The sequence below is a fragment of the Pelodiscus sinensis genome, chromosome 23 (assembly GCF_052426305.1).
Source record: "Pelodiscus sinensis isolate ZL-2025 chromosome 23, ASM5242630v1, whole genome shotgun sequence".
Classification (NCBI taxonomy): Eukaryota; Metazoa; Chordata; order Testudines; family Trionychidae; genus Pelodiscus; species Pelodiscus sinensis.
The window spans coordinates 7,038,533-7,056,603 of NC_143074.1; the positions used below are offsets into that span (position 1 = coordinate 7,038,533).

The 18,071-nt window shown below is 51.1% G+C and overlaps 1 protein-coding gene across 4 annotated transcripts in view; it reads right to left on the reverse strand.

Moving 5' to 3' along the window:
- Nucleotides 1–18,071, reverse strand: part of ASTN2 (astrotactin 2) — a 733,588-nt gene that overhangs the window by 396,577 nt on the left and 318,940 nt on the right. For all 4 annotated transcript variants that reach the window (XM_075905850.2, XM_075905849.2, XM_075905851.2 and 1 more), the window contains 3 exons: nucleotides 14,922–15,006; nucleotides 13,596–13,670; nucleotides 12,944–13,081 (listed from right to left, as the gene is read on the reverse strand). In XM_075905850.2, coding sequence (XP_075761965.1) covers nucleotides 12,944–13,081; nucleotides 13,596–13,670; nucleotides 14,922–15,006 — 298 coding nt within the window. The remainder of the gene's footprint in view (nucleotides 1–12,943; nucleotides 13,082–13,595; nucleotides 13,671–14,921; nucleotides 15,007–18,071) is intronic.

Consider the following 18,071-nt stretch of genomic DNA (forward strand, 5'->3'; position numbering starts at 1 on the left):
TTTCACAGTTATTCCATTACATGCATTTTAACATCCATACAGGGAACACTGATCCTAACAGCTCCCAGAGACCTGACTCCAGCTGGGGGTTCAGACCCTGGTTTATCATCAGGTCTCCAGTGAAAACGTGCCTGTGTGCCGGCAAATGTTCTGTCAGATCTGCCATAGAGTTGGCAAAACATTTTGCTCTGGCAAACCAGCACTTTCCGATAAAATAACTTCTGAGCAGCTCTAGTCAGAGTGAGGCTACTGGGTTACAGGCACTTGGGGTTTGGCAGTTTATAGATGACATTCAGTTTGTTTTCCTTTTCCCTTTTTTAAACTAACATCATCCGATCGCCCTTAATTACACCACCGTGCACCACCCTAAATGACTCCTCTCCTGCCTTGGCGTTTGCACACGTCCAAGAGCTTTCAAAAGGGTAGGTCCCTATCTCGTTATCCCTTAGCCCAGTTAGATATCACTGGCTCTCATAAAGCAAACTGGGAGGTGAGGAAAAGGAAGAATTCCAGGAAGAAGCCCAGGTTCTGGCTGAGGAACTTCTGAGCACGGGGCTGGAAAGCGTTCTCATTTGTCTTTCAACAGAGGCCTCTGTCGTTCTGTGTTTTAGGAGATGGTGTCCATAAACAGCCCCCATCCCAGCTTTAAAAACATGGGGCTCCCCTTCCCACTCCCTTGGGAAAAGAGGAGCCTGCAGGGTGAGGAGAGCCATCAGCCCATGCCACAGGGTTGTTATCTCTAGCGATGACACAGGCACCTGACATGCCAGATAACGAATCGCCCTCCTTTCAGAAATGAATAAGTTGTGGTCGGTGATGCAATGATCAATTTGCTTCATCACGTTAAGCCGTCCATTCATCACCGGCACCTGCTGTCAGGGGCTCAGGGCCACTTTTATTGGTGCAGGCTGCTGCCATCATCGACAGAGCAACAGCCTTTGAAGGCAGCTCCCTGCGGCTCAAGGCTGCCATCGATTAAAGGGGCCGATGAAGGATTTGCTTTGCACTCGTCCAGTCTCCCTTCCAGCAGCGGCAGCAGCAAATGGTTGCATGCAGGAAAAGCATCTCTCAGCAGCCTCTTCCACTCTGATGCATGGAATGGCCTGAAGCTGACCCTGTCCCACTGGGGACTATCATACAGATCTTCAATATAGAAGGGCCCAAGGGGCTTGATTTCCCCTCCGTGCCCCATGTGATTCCACATGGCACAGAGCTATCATAAAATCACAGGATATTGCAAGCCCTTTAATCAGCCACGTCCTTCCCACCCATCACTGGTACGCACCATCTACTAATTCCTGCCTCGGATTGCTGCCTGGCCAGCCCTGTCTCCTTGAGGTTCTGCAGACAAGCAGGTGTTGCCAAGAGGGATGGTTCACTCAAGCAGAATGGGGAATAGCTCTGCATGTGGTGCTTGAAAGAAGCTGGAAGCCCACTGTTCGATGTGCAAGAGTGTTGGGGTGTGTAAGGGTTAAATAGGGGGTCTTGGTACTTGTGACCATGGTAATAGGGCACAGCCCAGGCAGACCTTACTTCTACTGATTGACAGACTTGTGTGATTCCTCCTTCCCTGCTTGCTCGGGATAGAGAAGCATGTTACTGTACCAAAACTGTAACTTGTAATGAGTGCTCTATGTGTTAAACAAGTAGCATCTCCCCACCCCCTTATCCGTTCCCATTCGCTCCGAAATATACATTCAGGGACACATCTCCTTTCCCCCTTGTAAGTTGCTGATTGAAGGAGTTTTGTGATGTGAGAACTGCCTACATCAACTACTAAGCTGTAAATAGTAAAGGGGGCAGGTTGTGACGGCGCGTTGGGGGTCCCCCGTCTCCTGCACCCCAAAATGGCACAAACAGACTGCACCAGCCGGTGGAATAGAGGAAGTTTATTGCCTCTCCAGGATACAGCACAGCACAGATGGAATCTGGTCACAGAGCTGGGCTAGGATGCCTCAGGCCCCCTTGAGATGGGGGAGACTGGGCCCCTAAACTCCTGCCCCTTCCCCTAGGCTCTCCTCCATGCTCTCCGACAGCACTAACTAAATTCCCTTCCAGCCCTGCCCCCCAGTCAGGGCAGCATTCCACCTTCCTTTGTTCCTCTCCATGGGGGGTGTCTGGCTACTGGTTCAACAAGTTTGGCACTACCTTTGCATAGTGAGGTTTTCCCTGCTGGGTCTTGCTCCAGACAGCAGGGGTCACCACAGCCCAGCAAGTACCCCCACTACGTCACACAGGTATAATTATATTCGCCACATGGCTATGATTATGCATTATATGGGTGTTCACATTACTAAATTCGGGCTTAAAAAGTGATGTAATTGATAAGTGGATTTACATACTAACTAAGATAAAAAGGTGTACCTGTGGTTCACTAGTTGGTCACTCGGATCCCATGGTTGGAGGCGGGATCCAAGATATAATGAGCATCTGCAATAAAGGAGCCTTTCTACCCCAGTTGCCGCTAGGTAACCTGCTCTTCTCTAACATGGAGCACAGCAAGAAAAAACAATTAAAGAGTCAAAAGTGTATCCTGGAATCAGTTCTCTGTGGTTCGGTGGGCAAAGCACTGAGTGGGGCTCAGGAGTCCCACGCTCTTTCCTTGGCTCTGCCACTGACCGGCTGGGTGACCTTGGGGCACTTCCACGTGCGATGCCTCATTTCCTTCCTCTCCTTCCATTTGTCTTGTCTATCTGACTGTACACTCCTTGGGGCAGGGACTGTTTCTTTCTGTGTGTTTGCAGCACTTAGCTGAAGGGAGCCCTGATTGTTCTTGGGGCCTCTTGCCAGTTCCATGATACACTACTAGTAACAATGCAAACAAAAGGAATCTAACACGACACCAGCCAGCATGTTCCAGTCTCTCCCGGTAACAGACCACCATTCCCATGTAATAATTGCCACCACAGCATTTTCAAAGCACTGTATCAAGGGGGATAGAAGAATCCGCCTATTATAGATGGGGGAACTAAACCAGACAGGCTAAGGGTGTGGGTCCCCCCCCCCAAAGTGCCCTAAATCACCAAAGAGCCTTAATCCCATTGACTGTCAATTTGAGCTAGTTTCCGAAGTGCCTAAGTCACTTTGGAAAATGGATCTCAGGCATTGCAATGCTGAGTGCATTGCCCCCTCAATAGCATGTTAAAATCCTGGTCCTTAGGTCCTTTGGGAAATGTTCCCCTCAGCGACTCGCTCCAAGGTCACCCACCAGGAGAGCCGCAAAGCCTGAGCCAGGGGTAGAATCTGTGGCGTCAGACAGCAGCGCATATTCCCACCAGTTCCCCAGTTCGGCAGGGTATATTCGGAGACGGCAGCCGGAGCTTCCTCTCTGTCAGGCCATGGAAGGAAAGAAGCATGAGCAATTGTGGGGGGGCGGAACCTGTTGATTTGCCAAAGAATTCAGAGAGCAAAGGGACTCGCTTGGGAGCAAAATGAAGATGAATCGACAGCGAGTTGAAGAGAATTCATTCTTCCGTTGAACACTCGCGTCTCCATCGGGGCACCTCAAAGGCTTGTCAAGCAAGAGCAGGGCTTTTATTTGTTTCTGTGGTTGCCATAACGACAGAGATACCAGTCATGTCGGCGGGCAGCCGAGGCACTGCTCTTGTGATTTATGGCTGCTCGGGCTAAATTATAAACTTTTCTTTGGAATCGGCGACAAAGCAAGAGTGCAGGAAACCCCCGCTTTGGAGAGGGGAGAAGATAAAAAATACGGAAAGAAACAATTGAGCACAGGCAATTGGCAGGTGTGAAAGGTAAGGCAGAGCAGCTTCCTCAACCCAAACCCCATGGGCAGCAGAAGGTGTAAGAATCCCCTATGCGTTTACTCACCAAAGTGTCTAAGCCCAGACTCCATATAAGGGTAACTAGAGAGTTAAGGCCCATATAATCCTTGATCTCCCCAGCCCAACTGTCAGCAGCAAAGCTAGTTATGGTTGGTTTTGCGATGTGAATAACTGCTCAGTAAATTCTCAGCTGGCACAAGCCTCTGCTTCCACACAAGCCATCAGGTAGCCACAAGAGGTTCTAATTTTTGGTCATTAGAACTGGGCTGGATTTGAATGGAGGTGAAAGGATCTCCCTTTCTCTGTCACGCTGTCTCTGCCCACCAATGCCAATAATCAGCACAGCTGATCACCTTCTAGACCATAACTCTTCCACTTTCCCTCCTACTATTGATCTGAGCCTCATTTACAGATGTCAAACTGGGAGGGAATATTTGGTGGGACTCTGCAGGGGTCTAGTACTATTCAATCTTGTTCATTAATAACTTGGATAACGGAGCGGGAAGTAAACTCCAAACATTGGTGGATGTCACGAAGCACTTGGGAGGACAGGGTTAAAATTCAAAACGTACCTCAACAAATTAGAGAATTAGCCTACGATTAACAAGATGAATTTCTAAAGCCACCTATAGAAAGATTAAAATCATTCACACCGCACACAATGCGAGCGGGCAGGCTAGGGGGCAGTCCTGCTAGGAAGAATCTGGGGATCAGAGTGGATCACAAATTGAAGAGGCGTCGACAATGTGAAGCAGTTGTGAAAAAGGCTACTGTCATCCTGAGGAATGTTAACAGGCATATTGCACTGTAGGACCCGGGAGGTGACTGTCCTGCCCTGCTAGCACCACTGAGGCCTCCACTGGAGTCCTGCGTCCAGTTCTGGCCATCACACTTGATCAGAGATGGGGACAAAGTGGAAAGTCCAGGGAACAGCTACGAAAATGGTAAATAGGCTGAACTATGAGGAAAGGTTTAACCCTCCCTTTCCCCCGCATGTTCAGAAAAACACGTTTTTCTCATATTTGAGAAAAGAAGACAGGGTGATACCAATCTTCAGATCTGTTGGGGCTGTTATAAGGAGGACGGATCAGTAGTTCTCCATGTCCACTGATGACAGGAGAAGACGCCATCGGCTTAATCTTCAGGAAGGGAGCCTGAGGTTAGAGTTAGTTAGGCCCTTCCCCCTGAGAGTGACAGTTAAACGGTAGAACAGGCTTCCTGGGGAGGCTGTGGGTTCCCCATCCCTGGAGGTTTTTAAGAACAGGTTAGACAAACATCTGTCAGGGCTGGCCTAGGTTCAGTGCAGGGCAGATCTAGGCGGCCCCTCAAGGTCCCTTTCAGCACTGTTTCTATGATTCTCTCCCAGCGCTGCACGCCTTTCCCAGCCAGAGCCCTGCTTAAGCACAACAGCTAGACAATTCAGTGGAAAAAAGGCATTGGGGTGCAAGACTGGCCCTAGACCTCTGGGTACCTTTTCCACTGTGCCACTGGAGGAGCCCCCCGTCTCCCTATATTCTGGACCCCCCTTGTCTGTCCTATGTTCCAAGGGTGCCAGATGTATCCCTCCAGAGTGTGGGTTGTCTGTCCCTGGGGAGGTATGGAGCTTGAGCCCTTGACCTGCTGGCTCTGGAGGTGGGTACCTTGCATACTGTGCCACTGGAGTAGCCCCCTCCCCCAACCTCTCTATTTTCTGGGCCCCCCTTATCCTTCTTTTGTTCCAAGGGTGCCTGGTCCATCCATCACCAAGTGGGCTTGCACCTACAACCCTAGGATCCCCAAGTAACTGCCCTTTTCCTTTGGCCACCCCACCTCCCTGCCTTCAGGGCATCCTTTATCCGGCTTTCCTAGTGGGGTACCTGGTGCTGGCTGTGATGAACCAATACCATTCACGGTGCTGCACAATACATACAACTACAGAAAGTCTCTGTCCCAGAAGAACAGAGGATGGCAAACTACAGCCTGCGGCCACATCCGGCCCACCGGACCCTTCAGTCTGGCCCCCGAGCTCAACTCCCGGGCAGTGCAGCAAGCACAAGTGGCTAGCCCAGCATTCCTCCCCCACTGCCTCAGTTTCTCCAGTGCCTGTGCTGCCAGCCCTGATGCTACAAGCAGCCCAGCTGCAGCTTCTGCTGGGTGATGCAGTTGGAGCAGCGCCAGACCCAGTGCTCCAGGCAGTGCGACTGAGGGCAGAGAGTGGGGAGAGGGGATTGGATAGAAGGAGGGGGTCTCGAAGGGTCGGGCAGCACAGAGTGGGACATTGGTCAGGGGGCAGGGGGCAGGAGGCAGGAAGCCTAGTTTGAACTACCTAGTTCGTGCCCCGTGTAGCCGCGCTGCACGGGGTTCGAACCAGCGGGGTTTTAAAAATGGCGGCTCCCTGCTTATGCAAATGAAGCCCGGGAAATTCAAATCCCGGGCTTCATTTGCAAGTGCGGTATGCCTACATTACCACCCTAGTTCGAACTAGCGGGGTAGTGTAGACATACCCTAGGTGAACAGCCCCATCATTACACCAGGCCAAATGCCCAGTTACAAAGATTCCAGCCTGTCTAAGGCCACGCAGTGCCATGAGACTGACATGTACATCATGTAATGGATCTCACTGTGTGACTGAGGAGGGAGCACTTAATGCAGTTCCTGATGAATTATATATGCAACTATATTCATTATATATGCAAGTTTCATTAACTATAAAAGAAGGCATGTGCCAAGTGTATGTTGCACAGAATTAAAACAATCCACCATGGTAAGTGATGCATGAAACATTACATCCCAGCCCATCTCCTGTCAAACAACAACAGAGAGCAATCCTGCAATGCCAAAGAGATGGGACGAAAGGAATGTCTGGTCCTTTCCTTCTCGAACTTCTATGGCAACAGCTTCTCGGAGCCATGACTTCAAGCTCATTGCAGCTGACGGGGACGTGCAGCTGGCTGACTGTGCGACGTAGCCGCGTGGCGAACATTAAGTACAATGGGAGCAGGGAGCTGCCGTCAGCACTTCACTGAAGCACCACTGAAAGGCAAAGCTCCATCCATTCTTTATACACTCTCCAGCGTCTTCATAAAAACACAAGGCCACACTCAGACCTTTACCCTCGGAGTTGTAAAGACTTCATATGCTTTTTCAAAACCAGCCCCCTGCAATTCGCCTCCATTAAACTCTTGGAGACGAGTGACCCCGGCGCCAAAGGGAGCAGACTAATGAAAGGTCTGAAGGAATGTGGCACTCTTGTTATCAAGGACAGACAAGACATACAGGACTGCATTACTGCCACCGTATTACAGCACAGCAAATGGGAACCTCTCCAAGCGCCAAGTCGCAGCTGCATTACACTTAATGCATTTCAGCACAGGCTAGGAGAAGCCCCGGCACTGAGACGTGGCCACATTAGAGCTCATGCATTCCAATGCAATAAGTGGGATATTGCAACCCAGAGACACGGCTGCGTTACCACCTCCGTATTAAAGCACTGCAATGAGAAGCTCCAAGGGCAAAGACACAGCCGCTGTAGTTACTATATTGCAGCACAGTGCCTAGAAGCCTTCAATAATAGGTTGTATAGTACAGGCCAGTATAATTATAGCCCTAAGAGACAGGCTCAGTATCTCTCCTCCCTGGCTCTCATGCTGGGCTAGCATATTAAAGGTAATGGGGTAGCCATACTGCACAAGCAATGGTGAGTGGCACCATGGTCTACTTACCCCGAGGACTTAGCCACAGGGTCTAGATGGGTTTGTACTAGGGAAGCCAGCCTGTGCCACTGCTCACCACTGCCCGTGCTACAGTACTATTTTGAGCGTGCTAGCTCAGAGCACTAGCACATCACGAGCTGGGAATCACACACGCCTAGCTCAAAGCGTGGACATGCCTTGAGTGTGTCGTAGTCCACAAGGACAAGGTTGATTATTTCCCATGGAGCTAAGCTTTTAAAGCAGCTTCTGACTACGAGAGAGAGAGAACTCGAGAGCCTCCAATACAGCATCAGGCCTTCTTAGCAGTGGATGGAACTTACATCACCTCCTCTCAGCATGGCAATGAACCTGGAATGGGACTGCACTGCATCTGTCACTGCATTCGAGCAGCTGCAGCCTCAAGCTCCATTTGCATCATCTTGGCTGTCATCCATCATGGGACACCCAGACCCGGGAGCTGACAGCCTGATCCCTGTCTGAGCAGTGTTTAAGATATAATGCAGATATAATAGATCATTTTTCAGTTTCCACTGTATCTGTGAAAACTTCCGTAATTCAACATCAAATATTTATTATTGGGCTTATTACAGTTTTAATAATTTAGCATCTCCTGCATATCAGCGCCAAGCTCAGTGAACTGTTCTCCTTTTATTTTATCTGGTCACTCCAATATTTAGATCTACAATTCTAGATTTAAGTTTCATTTACCAAGGAGCAGGTGACATTCTTTGCTCCTCAAGCTTCCCTCTGCCTCCACTCCACTTTTGTTTGCTTCCCTCCCACCCCCCGCCTGTTGCAAGTAATCCCAAGAATCCCACAGAGATCAGTGTTTGAAGAGATTTACTGCAGCCAAGAGAAAGCCAAGCTTAATAGACTCTGCTTTTATTAAAATAGCTTGGACTAAAATTGGAGGAGAGACACAATATTCTCCCAGCTAGATGGGCTGGGACATATTAAAAACGCACAAACACACTGCATCTTCTTCCGCACTTTTCATCCCTGCACCACAAAGTGCTTGACACAAAGTGGGCAACTCTCACAACAGCCCTGCACGGCTGGGGCATATTATTTTGTAGGAAAAGTGAGTCCAGTAACTCAAGTATAAAATGGGGGAGGAGGGATGCTGCTGTCCCACTAGGAGGACCTGAGGACTGGCAGTGGCCCTAAGTAAATTAAGTTTGAGGCCCCGGACCTAGGTGCTGTAGACATTGTCAGGAAGGATTAGTTACTGTAATGGTGGTTCGCAAACTTTCTGGCCCACGGACCACCTGGCTCAATGTAAATCTTTCCGCAGACCACCAGTCGCTAATGGAAACTCACCGTTAATGACATAATTATGCCTGAGCCATTTTGCTCGGCTAGGGAGACTGGTTTAATTTAAATTACTAAACAAATTAAGTGCTTTAATTTTCTCATGTTAGTTTATCAAACTTCATTTTAAATAAAATGAAATTCCAATTTATGTTCAACACAAATGGTCTCAATGGTTTTGTTATGTATGGCAGGGGTGGGGAACCTTTTTTGTGTCAGGGGCCACTGGCCCACAGCAGAATCAGTCAGGGACCACACAAGTGAGAAGCAAAAACACTCCTCCCAAAACCCCCAACCCTCACTGATGTGGGCCCCAATCTAGACACCTCACTCCACGGGCACCCCAGCCCCATGGGGAGAGGGGAAGGGAAGGGACAGGGAGGACTGAGGTTCAGGGCTTCCCACAGGCCAGATTTACTTTTCTGGGATTCCAGAGTTAGTGGATTTTATGGACCCCCTTAGGCTCTGGGGTGGGGGACAAAAATGAGGGGTTCAGTGTGCAGGACAGGGCTGCTAGTGAGTGGGATAGGGCTGGGGTGTGGGATCTGGGAGGGGGGTGGGATGCAGAAGGGGGAGGGTACAAGGTCTGGGTGGGAGCTAGGGTGTAGAAGCAGGCTGGGAGTATGGTGTCTGGCCAGGAGCAGGGAGATGGGGAAGGAGTGGCTGGGGCTAAAGCTGGAGGGCAGAGTGGCTGTGGGGGTTCTGGGAAATGGGGGGCAGGGTACCCCTAGGAATAGGGCTGGGGTCAAGGTGGCTTGGAGGGGAGGGTTCAGGGAAATGGAGGGGCTGGGGAAAGGGAGGCTGGCCGTGGTGCAGCAAGGTGGGGTTGGGAGGGTAGGTGACCCCGGGGTGTCTAGCACTGCAGGGGATGGGGTTCCGCAGGGGTCCAGTCCATGGTGTCCTCAGGGGCCAAGCCACTGCTCAGCCCCTGTCCTTAGATCGAGTCCCCGTGGTTGCAAAGCCCCGAACAGCCCCGAGCCCCCACCTGCCTCTTGTGTGTGCAGGGTCCTCAGCCCCAGCGTCACCTCCTCTCACTGCTGCTGGGCATGGCGCAGCCCAACCTTCTGCTGGGGAAGGGGGGTGGGGAGGTGCCAACTGCTCACATACAGCAAGAGCCCGCCCCGCCCAGCCCAGCTGAGCACCATGCAGCCCAACCTGCTGCCTGCCCCGCGGGACCAGCTGAGGGATGCACCACTCTTACTACGGTAGCGGCGCTCCTCCACGTGTAGTTCCAGGCCCACACGGGAGTGAGTTTGCTTTCTTCACCTCCTTGCCTGCCAACTGGCTCCCCTATGCATGGGGGGCCAAAGGGTGCGAGCTCCCGCTGCGGACCACTTGAGAGGCGGCCATGGACCACTATGATCTGCAGTCTGCCTTTTTTCAGTTTCTCTGTAACACTAGCAACCAAGTGTGCTTTACCAAATACACCTCTTAGTTTTGTTAATAAATTCACCTTCTTAAGACCACGATCTGATTCCTGTGTCCTAGAAGGCTGGAGGTTCTGTGTGCACATGCCTCAGCTATTAAGAAATTACACTTTTTTTCAAGCTCTCTCCACAGGGAAGGTTGAAGAGCTTGAGGGTGCCCCACAGGAAGAAATTCCAAAATGTGTCCTCCTGAGCTCTCAAGGGCTTTTTGCAGTTGGGTGGTGGCAGCGTAGCACCCAAGGTCAGAGAATCTGTGACCTTGGGGAGTTTTCTTTAGTGGCAGGGTATTTCAAGGTCTCTTGTGCCCTCCCCCACCTTCCACACTCAAAGTGCCAGAGTGGAAACAGCCTTAACAATGGAGTGTAGACAATGGAGTGTGTGATGTGTCCTGGGTGGAAGCTAGAGGCATATAGATAAGAATTGCAGTCCGTAGGTTTCCGGTATAGGGTGGTGTTTATGTGACCGTTATTTATTTGTATTGTGGAGTCCAAGAACTGGATCTCTTGTGTGGAATGGTCCAGGCTGAGGTTGATAGTGGGGTGGAAATTATTGAAATCCCTGTGGAATTCTTCAAGGGTTTCCTTCCCATGGGTCCATATGATGAAGATGTTGTCAATGTAGTGTAAGTAGATGATGTCACTAGTGTAAGTAGAGGAGAGCTAAAGGACAGGAGTTGAGGAAATGTTGTTCTAGGTCAGCCATAAAAATGTTGGCCTATTGTGAGGCCATAACCCATAGCCGTACCACCGACTTTAAGGTATAAATTGTCCCCAAATGGGAAATGGTTGTGGGCGAGGCAAAGTCACATAGCTCAGCCCCCAGGTGTGCTGTGTCATCATTGGGGATGCCATTCCTGACAGCTTGTTGTCCATCCTCTTGTGGAACGTTGCGGTAGAGAACTTCTACATCCATGGTGACCAGGATGGCATTTTCAGGAAGATTCCCAGCGCTCTATGGTTTCCTCAGGAAGTCAGTGGTGTCTTGGAAAGAGCCAGAAGTGCTGGTAGCAAGGGGTCTGAGGAAAGAGTCCACATAGCCGGATAACCCTGCTGTTAGGGTGACAATGCCTGAGATGATGGGGCATCTGGGTTTTCCAAGTTTTCGGATCTTGGGCAGCAGACAGAATACTCCTGGTCAGGACTCTAGGGGTGGTTCTGGGGCGGTGGGTAGCGTTCTACATGGCTGAGGGGATGGGGCATGTGATGTTGTTTGTTCACAATGTCAGCCTGGGCCCGTTTGCAGAAGCACTCAGTGCAGAAGTCCAGACTGTCATTTCGACTGTCAGGAGGGGTCCACATAGAATTCTCCTTCCTGTAGCACTGGCAGGAGGCATCCTGTGCATCAGTGCAATGTGCAGTGGTGTGTTGGAAATATTCGTTGAGTCTGAGATGGCAAAAACAGGAAAGTCTTTCCAGAAAAAAAAGAACCCAAAGTCTCAGAAAACCAAACTACCTCATTCTAGATCATGGATTGATTTCGGAGACTTACGACGGTTGGGGTAGGGGTACAAGAGAGGGAGCTCACACTCATGTATCTAGGAGGACCACAAGAGGAGTGCCCTGCATCTGGATTAAAGTCATTTAGCTGACAGTTCTCACAGCTCCTCCGAAGCAGCCTCTGAGACCCTGCCCTGTGCTTGATTTCCCCTCTGACTCAGCGTGAACAAGTGATTTGCCCAAGGTACATTAGAGCCACAGAACCCTTCTGCTTCCCATCCCCGACAGCCTTCTCCTTCACCCCGCAGAGGTTCCCATACATCTGGGTCCTGTACTAGATCAGGACCAACCAATCAAAGTCTGGGGAGCATACTGAGCCCTGCCAGGGAAGCCAAACAAAATCCACCAACTCCACAGAGAAGCACAGGAGAAAAATGCAAAAAACAAGTCAAATGAGGTGCACTCTGCTCGTTAGGGACCAGCTGCCTGGCTATGTCCCCCAGCCCACCACCTCCACCTGGAGCCAATGCCTAAAGCTCTAATAGCCAGCTCCCTGGACTCCGCCCTGTTGGCATTTATATGAGTGTTTCTGAAAGATGAATAATCTGTTTGCCAAGTCAAGCAAGCAAATGTTCTGTCCCCACCACTAGATCCTTGCAAAGACCATTCCTCACTTGTGCTTGTCACAGTCACATAAGAGCAAGTGATTCTCACAAGTCACTTCAACTCCCGATACCCCTGTTCCTTATTCTTACTTAATTTGCACCGGTGAACGCTTTGCTGTAAGATATGCCCGGTTTCAACTGGTTTATGAGAATCCATCCAGCTTTTGCACCAGTTTAACTACAAGGACTTACAAAACCCACCTTTTGTGAGAAGCCGAACAATTGTGTGTGCAGCCCAGTGCTCAGCTCAGAAGAACTGACAACCCGACCACTTCTTTCCCACCGTGCATATCACCTACAGCGTAGGAGCCGCTGTACTGACTCAAGCATGTGCAAAGGTTTTGGAGACGAGCCGAACATGGAAAACACATTCTCCTTCAAGCAACTGAGGCGAGTTGCTTGCTAAAGGCAGGTTGAACACACAAGAACAACGCAGATCCATTGCCAGTCCCTCTCCTCCCCCACACACACCCTATCAGGAAAAATCCTTTTGAAGTACCAAAGCCACATGCAGCCTGCCCCGAAGTCCTTCTGAGGACAGGAAGCTATCGCATCAGAGGGGCACTGCCTCTCGGCTTCTTACAGGAGCTCTGAGATGTGTCAGTGCAAGACAGCTTAATCCCCTACCTGACATCTGCTGGGTCTTCCGTCACCAGGACGTCTGTCTTGCAGCTGGCAAGAGGGTTGATGGAAAGCTCCACCGGTGGCACCACAAAGCTCTTACTGACAGGTAGCCAGAGGCCCTGACCAAGACTGTACGTGGACCTGAGAGAGAGACAAGAGGGCAGTGTAAGTGGAATAAACACAAGGCAAGTGCTAGGTCCCTCTTCCGTATGTGAACAGCTGGAGACTGGTTTGATAGTGGTTGGGTGGACTGTGGAGCCTCTTTGGTACCTTGGTCCAGAAAGCCAACACTGGGGATTGGGGCCAGAACAGGAGACAGCCAGGAGAGGGGCCGAAGGACAAGCCGAACACAAGTGGGTGAACTGGCTCCTCTGAATCTAGAGGACAGAGTGGAGGATCACTGGAAAGCTCATACATCCCTTGGTTGCTTCCTGACCCAGGAGCATGACAAAGGGGACGGTGACCATAGAGTAAAGGAGCTGAGCAGATCTTCCAAACACAATCACTACAAACTGAGCTAGTGGAGCACAGGCAGAAAATCAAGATGACGGCAGGAGCTAGTGACTGCAAAGCCTGCGGGAGTAGTCCCCCAGGCAGAGCCAATGTGTTTGGACAGCCCCTTCCAAAGCGATAGACTGACTAGTCATTAGCTTACCTGAGTATCTTCTCTGGCGCTTGCTCCCCTGTGACCAAGTCGTAGCCCCTTTCCAACGTCGTGTAGGGCCAAGGCCTGGGAGGGGAAGAGAGCGCAGCGTGTCTGTCAGCAAGGGACACACGGGGACAAGCTCACTTATCCAGGCCAACAGGTGGGCCTAGAGCCAACTGTACAAATCAGGAATGTGTAGACAGGGAGGCAAGAAAGGGGAGCTGGGACAAAGGTAAAACTCTGTTTCCCTATCCAGAAGTCAATGATCCATAGCTCTTGTCACAGGGGCCACATTAGCTGTGACAGACTCTGTCGAAGAGAATGAACCGAGTCACAGCCAACTGTGGCCAGGCAGCAGTTAATGGGCTGAGGCGCACCTGGGCTCAGTGAAGGGTTACAAGGGCTCAGTCAGGAAGGTTCTGGAAGCTTCTCAGGGGAACTGATTAGGGTGTCTGAGGAAAGGTGTTTCGAAAGGGGGGTGCCATTAGTGCCAAGTCCTGCTGGAGACCTGGTCTCGGTTAAAGGGCCTTGCCAGACAGCAGCAGGAGATCCAGATCTGGAGAAGAGTGGCAAAGGTTCAATCTCTGGGGGTGTGTCTAGACTACAGGGTTTCGTCGACAAACGTGGACTTTTGTCCACAAAACTATACCTGCGCAGCCGCTGAGCTCTGTCGACATAACGTCGACAAAACTCAGTAGTTTTGTTGACATATGTAAACCTCATTCCATGAGGATTAATGCCTTTTATCGACAGAGTTCTGTCTATAGAAGGAGTTATTGCATCTACACTGTCCGTTGCGTCTACACTCTCATGTCGACAAAACGGCTTGCTTTGCCCACAGAACTGGATGTAGTCTAGACGCTCTTTGTTGACAGAAGCTTTGTTGACAGTATCTGTCGACAAAACCCTGTTGTCTAGACTTACCCTGGGTGCCCCTGAGCCCAGAGAAGGAGGATCCCTTCCCCCACTGATGGCAAGAGGCCAAGCTCCAGAAATGGGTCTCCATTTGAGAGGGCCTGATCAGTAAGGAACCGGACAGAGGACGCTGATGGGCAGGCCAGGCAAACAGATTGTGGTTCATTTGCCACTCCCCCAGCTAGGATGCTGGCTTGCTTGCCTCCCACATTCAGCCATTAGTTAAACAAACTAGATCCCTGAAGAGGGCTGGTCTCTGCATGAAAGCAAACTCTGAAACACTGAACTCGCTAAAAGCCCATTAGGGGAAACTGAGGCAGTGTGCTAACCATGGATCTGCACTGGCACGTGGGGTGACATGCCAGCCTGGACCCAAGGGGCTCTCTAGAGGCGAGTGTCAACCTTAACAGCACCACTCACCCTTCACTGTGTCCCCAGTCACTGCGCACGCACAGATGCCGATGCACTGGGTCAGGGGCGTAGCCTTCATGACAGCTGCACTCACCTAAAAGGGGAAGGAGAGAGATTCAACCTCTGTCTGCAGAGAACACGAGGAGTCCCTCTGTGTGGCTCTCCCATGCCACCATCCCTCCCCTGCGCACAACTGTGGGGTTCCCTGGATCTGAGCGCACTTTGGAATCTATCTAGGTGCCAGGCCGATGAGCGTGGGAGAGAGACCCCGTGCAGCATGCAGCTCCCCCAGAGAGCGCCCTCCTGTCAGCTCCTGTTTACATGGAGCTGCAGCACAACACAGCTGAGCATGAAACAAAAGGGAGGGGAGACATAACAGCTGATGGCATGGCCAGTCCTGATCATTCTTCAGCCTGCTCCATCAGCAGCATCACAGATCCAGTCCCGGAAGACACTGGGATCCCTGGGAACGGAGGGGGCCCAGAACCTCGCAAGCGCTAGGCTCACATCTCCCTGCTACAGGCGTGTCAGGCACAGCCGGATTCACTGGCTTCTGTCAATGCAGCAGCCAGGCGCTCCAGGGGTGGCGCAGGTTCAGGGAGCAGAGCAGAATGAAATGCTCCTCCCAATGGGTAAAGCCCCAGCCCCTTAAGCAGGCAAAATCTCTTCCCCTAGGGAAGCCCCATCCCCCATGGCATTCTTGGCCCAGTCAGCCAGCTATAACTGGATGCCAATTAGGGTCACACACATGTGAGTGCTAGGGATGGGTCAGTGACCGATCCCGTTCACAATAAAGACCAGCATCCCGCCCACAGGTGCAAATGGCCTCCCGTCCCCTCCTGATCTGGGCTGGAGTCACACTAGGTCAAGGCCCCGCTTATCTTATCATGAGCCCCTCTTGGCAAGCAGCAATCCTGAGCCACCTCTCTGTCTCCCAATCTCCTGGGCTGTGGCTTCTTTCTAATATACATTCTTGGGACATCCGTCTATCATTGAAAGGCCCATCACGATGCACCATTGCAGCCAGCTGTCCTGGTTCTTGCCCAGTTTTCCAACTCACAGGAAGGGCACACAATGGCAGCAAGCATTTGTTTTCATCTACTGCCCTAGTCTCCTCTCCTTCCTGCAGCCAAGCTCTCTCTGCCCCCTCATCCAACACGGAAGCTCTCGGTCTCTGATTTCCCCTGTCCCATTCCCCTCCCAGAAGCATTAGAGGAGGCGTCATGATTTTTCCACACCAGAGACCTAACTACACTTGGCCCAGATTGATTCTTTGTTTGGTAGAAACACACATCCCGGAGCGAGAGATGGCAGAATAAAAGATTAATTGGATTTGCACAGAGTCACTCTTAAAAGCTTCTGTTGATTTTTCCCCCCAACCCCAACCCTTTCTTTCCCCTTCAACTCCTGCCTTCACTCGACAGAGCATCCGACCAAGGTTTAAACACAGGCAGAGCATGTGGGGCTGGAGGGATAGTTCAAAGCCACCTCTCCCCTTGCTTTGCCTGCCTACACCATGCTTTGGCTGGAAGGGAGGAAAGTAGTAGTGGGAAAGGGTGTGGATCCCTGAGGCAAAGATAACAAGGCTGACGAATGACCATGCTTCCGCGGGGCCCTGCGAAAGGCCTCCGAATGTCTTAGGGGGTTTGGGGTAAGCACTCTGCTGGTGGAGGGAAGGAAACGGGTTCAGCTGCAAAGACTGTGAGAAGTCTGCAAAGGGGACAAGACGAAGCAGACAGCTAACGATGTGCTAAAATGCAACAGCACCTTCATGAAATATTCACTGCTTTAAATGCGTCTAATATTAAAGATTAAATGTCCCGGGATTTGTCCTGGCGACTCCAGAGATCTGATTTATGACCTGCCAGAAGCTGCTAGCTTCATGATTCATAACGAGCGGCGGAAGCCCAAGGGAAAGGGCTGGGGAAGAGGGTTGGCTGTGGCGTCTCCTGCAGGAGTTCAGCTCCCAAGGACGAGCTTGCCCGCCCCTGGACACAGTGGACGGGGTTTTCTTCTCGTCTACCATCGATCGAAACCCGGCTGTTTTGCCGAGAGTGCTTAGTATGCAAGTTTTCTCAGCTGCTGCGTGGCTCATTAGTTCCTGACGCTTATTACATAACAAATATGTGTTCTGCAAATGAGCGGCATCTCAAAGTGCTTGCAAAGCAGAGCTGGGGGGCGCTGGCATGTCGGCCACTTCTCCATCTTCAGCGCCTGCCCCTGGAATTACTCGAGCCGTAGGCTGGCGCACACTCGCTGAGGTGTCCTCTGAGGAGCCATCGGGTCGAAATGAGCCTGTATTCTGGAGATGGGGGGGAGGCAGCTGCGAGTGGTGCTTTTGATTAAAGTGGAGGCCACAGCAGCAGAGGGGTTTGTTTTGTCCTCCACTTTGCTGATTATTTGCCACAGCCGACAGAAGCACTGACTGTATTGACTCCATTCCCTCAATTCCAACAGAGGGAGGATGTGCTGAAGGGTTTCCTGGAAGGTTTATTTCAGCAACGTAAAGGAGCAGGTGATACTGCCAGCTTCCCTTCCCCCTGGGATATTAACTCCATTCCACAGAGCCGAGATGCACTGGCTAAGGAGGGAGACCCCCTGGCCAGGAATCAGGTGACCGCGGTCTATGCATCTGGCTTGCTGCAAGGCCTGAGAAGGAATTTTCAAACACTCTGGCTTTCAAATAGGGATGTTACGTTTTGATTGATCAGCTAATTGAGCAGTCGATGGAATTTCTATCGACGACTCAATTAGTCAGGAAGGGGGGTGCTTGCCACCCTGCTTCGCCTTTGCCGTTGAAATGTACTAGAGCCACCCGCGGACAAAACTTCTGTCGACAAAACCCTGTAGTCTAGATATACCCTTGGTGCCTCTGATACAGAGACATCAAGCGGAGGGGAAGTGACTACTCAAATAGCGACCTGATGACCCAATAAGCCTAGTCACTTACATCCCTAGTTCTAAACTCCAAGGGCACGACTACACAGCAGGGCAAAAGTCGGAATAAGCTATGTTAATTGTGTAGCTTAAGTCAAACTAGTGTAACTTGGCTTTTGGTGCTGTCTACACAGCAGGCAGTCGAAGGAAGAGCACTCTTCCTTCAATGTCCCTTACTCCTCATGAAATGAGGGTTCCCATGGGGCAGAGTAAGAAATCCTC